General features: G+C 36.4%; 1 protein-coding gene across 2 annotated transcripts in view; it reads right to left on the reverse strand.

Annotated features, from left to right (window-relative positions):
- Positions 1 to 5,000, reverse strand: part of LOC133634229 (mast/stem cell growth factor receptor kita-like) — a 71,002-nt gene that overhangs the window by 16,407 nt on the left and 49,595 nt on the right. For both annotated transcript variants that reach the window (XM_062027338.1, XM_062027337.1), the window contains exons 11-12: positions 107 to 233; positions 1 to 27 (exon numbers count right to left, since the gene is read on the reverse strand). The exon at positions 1 to 27 is cut by the window's left edge and continues 78 nt beyond it. In XM_062027338.1, coding sequence (XP_061883322.1) covers positions 1 to 27; positions 107 to 233 — 154 coding nt within the window. The remainder of the gene's footprint in view (positions 28 to 106; positions 234 to 5,000) is intronic.

A 5,000-nucleotide genomic window follows, 5' to 3' on the forward strand; every position in this document is an offset into this window, starting at 1 on the left:
CGAAGGCGCCGGCGCCGAGGGTCTTCCCTGCGCGGCGACGCACACACCGATGAGGAAGAGAGCGACACAAGTGACGACAAATGGCGAAATGGGAAAAGTGGCGTACCGAAGCGCAGCCTCTGCCGAGAAAACTCCCATTTGGAGTCGTAGGGCAGCTGGGTGGGGTCAAAGTAGATGTAGTTGTTGCCATGGATACTCTCGATCACCTTCCACTGGATCTGGAATTTGGGTTTCTGTTGGAAGGCGGAGAGTTGAATACAAGGCTGACTTGTGAAGGCGCTCACACACGTGCTCTATCAAATAGGAACTAACAATAACAACAACAATAGAGCAACATCAGCAAATAGGATATGTACAAATATGATGGTAGCAAAGAAGCAGTTGGTGAAATAAATAATAATACAGAAATGACAACGAGCATTAATACACTATAAATGGATCAATACAAATACCAATAGAAATATCACTATTGATAATGAATAATGACAATAATTACCTCTATTACAGGGGTCACCAACCTTTTTGAAAGCAAGAGCTACTTCTTGGGTAGTGATTAATGCGAAGGGCTACCAGTTTGATACACACTTAAATAAATTGCCAGAAATAGCCAATTTGCTCAATTTACCTTTAACTCTATGTTATTATTAATAATAATGATATTTGCACTTAATTGAACGGTTTAAAAGAGAAGAAAACACGAAAAAAATGACAATTCAATTTTAAAACATAGTTTATCTTCAATTTCGACTCTTTAAAATTCAAAATTCAACCGAAAAAAAGAAGAGAAAAACTTAAAAAAAGAATTTATGGAACATCATTAGTAATTTTTCCTGATTAAGATTAATTTTAGAATTTTGATGACATATTTTAAATAGGTTAAAATCCAATCTACACTTTGTTAGAATATATAACAAATTGGACCAAGCTATATTTCTAACAAAGACAAATCATTATTTCTTCTAGATTTTCCAGAACAAAAATTTTAAAAGAAATTTTAAAAAAAGACCTTGAAATAAGATTTAAATTTGATTCTACAGATTTTCTAGATTTGAATTTTAATCATAATAAGTTTGAAGAAATATTTCACAAATATTCTTCGTCGAAAAAACAGAAGCTAAAATGAAGAATTAAATTAAAATGTATTTGTTATTCTTTACAATAAAATAAATACATTTACTTGAACATTGATTTAAATTGTCAGGAAAGAAGAGGAAGGAATTCAAAAGGTAAAAAGGTATATGTGTTTAAAAATCCTAAAATAATTTTTAAGGTTGTATTTTTTCTCTAAAATTGTCTTTCTGAAAGTTATAAGAAGCAAAGTAAAAGAAATAATGAATTTATTTAAAAAAGTGAAGACCAAGTCTTTAAAATATTTTCTTGGATTTTCAAATTCTATTTGAGTTTTGTCTCTCTTAGAATTAAAAATGCCGGGCAAAGCGAGACCAGCTTGCTAGTAAATAAATACAATTTAAAAAATAGAGGCAGCTCACTGGTAAGTGCTGCTATTTGAGCTATTTTTAGAACAGGCCAGCGGGCTACTCATCTGGTCCTTACGGGCTACCTGGTGCCCGCGGGCACCGCGTTGGTGACCCCTGCTCTATTATCAACAATACAGTTGTTCAAATGCAACAATACATATTTGTAATGATAACTAGAGATACAAAAGAATGCAGAAAAATGGAGGGGAAGAAAGAGAAGCCAGCTATATTATCCTTGTAGATTGTTATAGTAACAATAGTTTAAATAGGAACTAATACTTCTGTCAACAATATCATTTTTAACACGTTTTTCCCCACAAATTAAAACCTTGTTCATGCAAAAAAAACAAATGTTTCTGGGTTCTGCAAATGTTCCAAAAATGTGAACTCAAACTGTGGAGGCATTGCTGAAATATTTATAAAACAATCTTGCCTTCCTTCATACTTTGGGGAAACAAGCTCCATCGGTGACTTTTTTGTCAGCCAGAGTGCTTTTTTATTTTGTTATTTTTACATTTAAAAAAATAAAAAATAATTAATCAGTTCAAGAAAATAATACACAATAATAATACAATTCCAATTCCAAACCAGCAACATTCAGAATAACAATCAACAGAGTAACTGAGATAACACACAAACATGACACAAAACAATCCAAAAGTAGTAAAACAAAAATGAATAATATCAACAACAGTATGAATATTAATAATAATTCCAACATAGCAGCGATTAAAAGTCCCTCATTTAGGCCAAAGTGCTTTGATTTCCAATTTTCGTTGTGTGGGGCAGACTGGCTCGTACGTGCACATGCATCCTCCGCTGTTGCCACGTCTAATACAAAGTAAAAGATATCGTCAATTTTGGACTGTAAGCCACTACTTTTTTCCTACGCTTTGAACCCTAAGGCTTATAAAAACGGCGCGGTTAATTTACAGATTTTTAATGCAAATTGTTTTAGACAAAACAAGCAAAGACACTGAATGGGCGTGTTGTTGTTTGTGCAACTGGCGCCATCTTTTGGACGAGTTCGCTCACTGCATTGCCCTTCTAATTGCACAGAGCCTTCAAACGGAAGTAGGAGTCTTGTTTCGTCTTCCAATCGTCCGTAGCGTTTCTACTCGTATGGATTCTTCAGTCATCACTCCAAGCAACGCTTGTAAGTTTTACAATATAACTAAAACAATTCTTACTTATTAAAGCGTCCCATGTGTAATGTCTGTAGGAGTGTTTTCATGCATATTTGTACATGCTATTGTAATGCAATGAAGCTAGGGTCGTTAGCATGAGCTAATATGCTAACACATTCACGAGTGTCATTGTTAGTATTATTAACTTACATTCTTTTGGTTTCAGTTTCAAATTCCTCGGTGAATTCACCAAAATGTCACCGTGGAGTTATTGAGTCTGTTTAGCTGATTGGAGAGCTAGCTTGTGCAGCTAGTGGGTCCATGACCATGACTGACGTTTTGTTTGATCAACCGTTTTACTGCCGTGTTACAGACACCGTTTGGAAACAATCTAAAGGCTTAGTGGCCACATGCGTGGACAGCACCTTTTAGCTCTTATTTCCAGAATTGTGTACACTACTGAATTGGGGTCTCATGGTCGCTTATGTGGACACTGATACTGCCACCTGGTGGTGTCAGAAGAGTACAACATACAATGGAGTTTGGGGGAAAAAAAGTGTAAAAATAAGAATTAGCATGTCACTAAACATGAAGTACACGTAGGGATGATGTTTGATAAGAAATTATCGAGTTGGAGCCTATTATCGAATCCTCTTATCGAACCGATTCCTTATCGATTCTCTTATCGAGTCCAGATAGGTTGTTGTATAGGGAAAAAAACACACAATATTTGGTTTAACAAAAGCTCACTTTTATTATTATATTAGAAAACAATTTAATCTAAAAAATAAATAAATATTGACTGTTACCCCCCTAAAAAAATAAAATAAAAAAAATAAATATTGACTGTTGTTACCCAAAGTATATTAAGTGGGATTTTTCATAAAAACAAATATATACAGTAACACGAAAACAAGCTGTCTCTGTGGTCACTATAGGTGTATAAATAATAATATAGTGTTAAATAAAATCAGTCCCTTGAGCACAAAACTGAAAATAATACAGCTCTCCAAAAAGTGCACTTCTGCTGCTATTGGAACATAACTGTTTGTTATGATGCTTTGACATTTTTGCACTTTATTTCTTTATGGAAAGAAAATTCTACGAAGAGAAAAGTTGTTGGCAAATGTGGTTACAATGCTAAAAAATGAAAAGTTAAAGCTAAAAAAAGAAATACACTTTATTGAGTTAACAGGAAGGGGGAAGATGTGATGAGCTAGGGAATATAACAACTACACTACCCAACATGCAACGGGAGTGGCGAGCATGCGCGGTAGCCCCGAAAAGTGTTGCATATCGTCACCCGTGAAAGTAATTGTCAAGAAGTCAGCCAACACGCCTCGTCTGCATTATTTATAATTAGACAGACAACACATCTACAGTGTGATTTTGTAACGTTTACAAGGAAAGAAAAACAAAAGTTCAAAAAGGGAGATATATGTTGTATATATATGTATGTGCTGCGGTTGCTTAAGGAACATTGCGACAGCTGCCGTAAAGGAGGTGCGTTGCTAGCCTGGTTGCTATGTTTCCGGTTGGTCGTAAATGTGTTTGTACCCTGCTCAAATCTCTCAGTAAAGTTATTCATTGGATTATACCTTTTGTTTTGAACTTTATTACACCTTGGAGCGCTTTTTCCCGTCCATTTTTTTCCTGCTTTCGCTATCTGCGCCTAATGACTGAGCTACGTGACGTCATTTCTTGCGATGTCACGCGGAGCATTTCTGGTCGGGACGGGATTCGTTCCGAGGGATTCGAATAAAGAACCAACTATTTTCTTTACTATAGTGGTCTCGATAACGGGTACCGGTTCTCAAAAAGGGATTCGAGTCCGAGGACTCGGTTCTTTTCTTATCGAACAACCGGGAAAACCGGTTTCGAGTATCATCCCTAAGTACACATTTGTGTACTTATGGACTAAGTACATCATATCAAAAGATGATTCTTAGTTTTTATTCTAATTAGGGTCCATTAAGCCCAAATAGCAAACCTCATTCCACTTTTTTTTAAATGTTTTTAAAAATTTTTGCAATATTATCAATTTTGCAATTTTTGCAGAATGTGTGGCGGGCCAGTAAACAATTAGCTGCGGGCCGCAATAACCCCCGGGTGGCACTTTGGACACCCCTGCGCTACACACACCATGTGTAAACAGGCAATTAAAAGGTCCGCAGGTGCGCCTTATGATTGCTGACGGAGGGTTGGCTCCGAGTTTGCTTGATGAGCACTTTACTTGCTGGTGTTGTCAGAGTCTGAGTCACGGTGCTGGAACATGAGCACCATGTCATCTCTCTAATGGCCGACTCACTCCTTCTTGGCACGCATCTCAACAAGATTGCTCGCACTCGCTCATCTGGACATTTGTTTAGTCACGACTCACGAGCGGGAGATTGCA

The sequence above is a fragment of the Entelurus aequoreus genome, linkage group LG18 (genome assembly GCF_033978785.1).
Source record: "Entelurus aequoreus isolate RoL-2023_Sb linkage group LG18, RoL_Eaeq_v1.1, whole genome shotgun sequence".
Lineage (NCBI taxonomy): Eukaryota > Metazoa > Chordata > Actinopteri > Syngnathiformes > Syngnathidae > Entelurus > Entelurus aequoreus.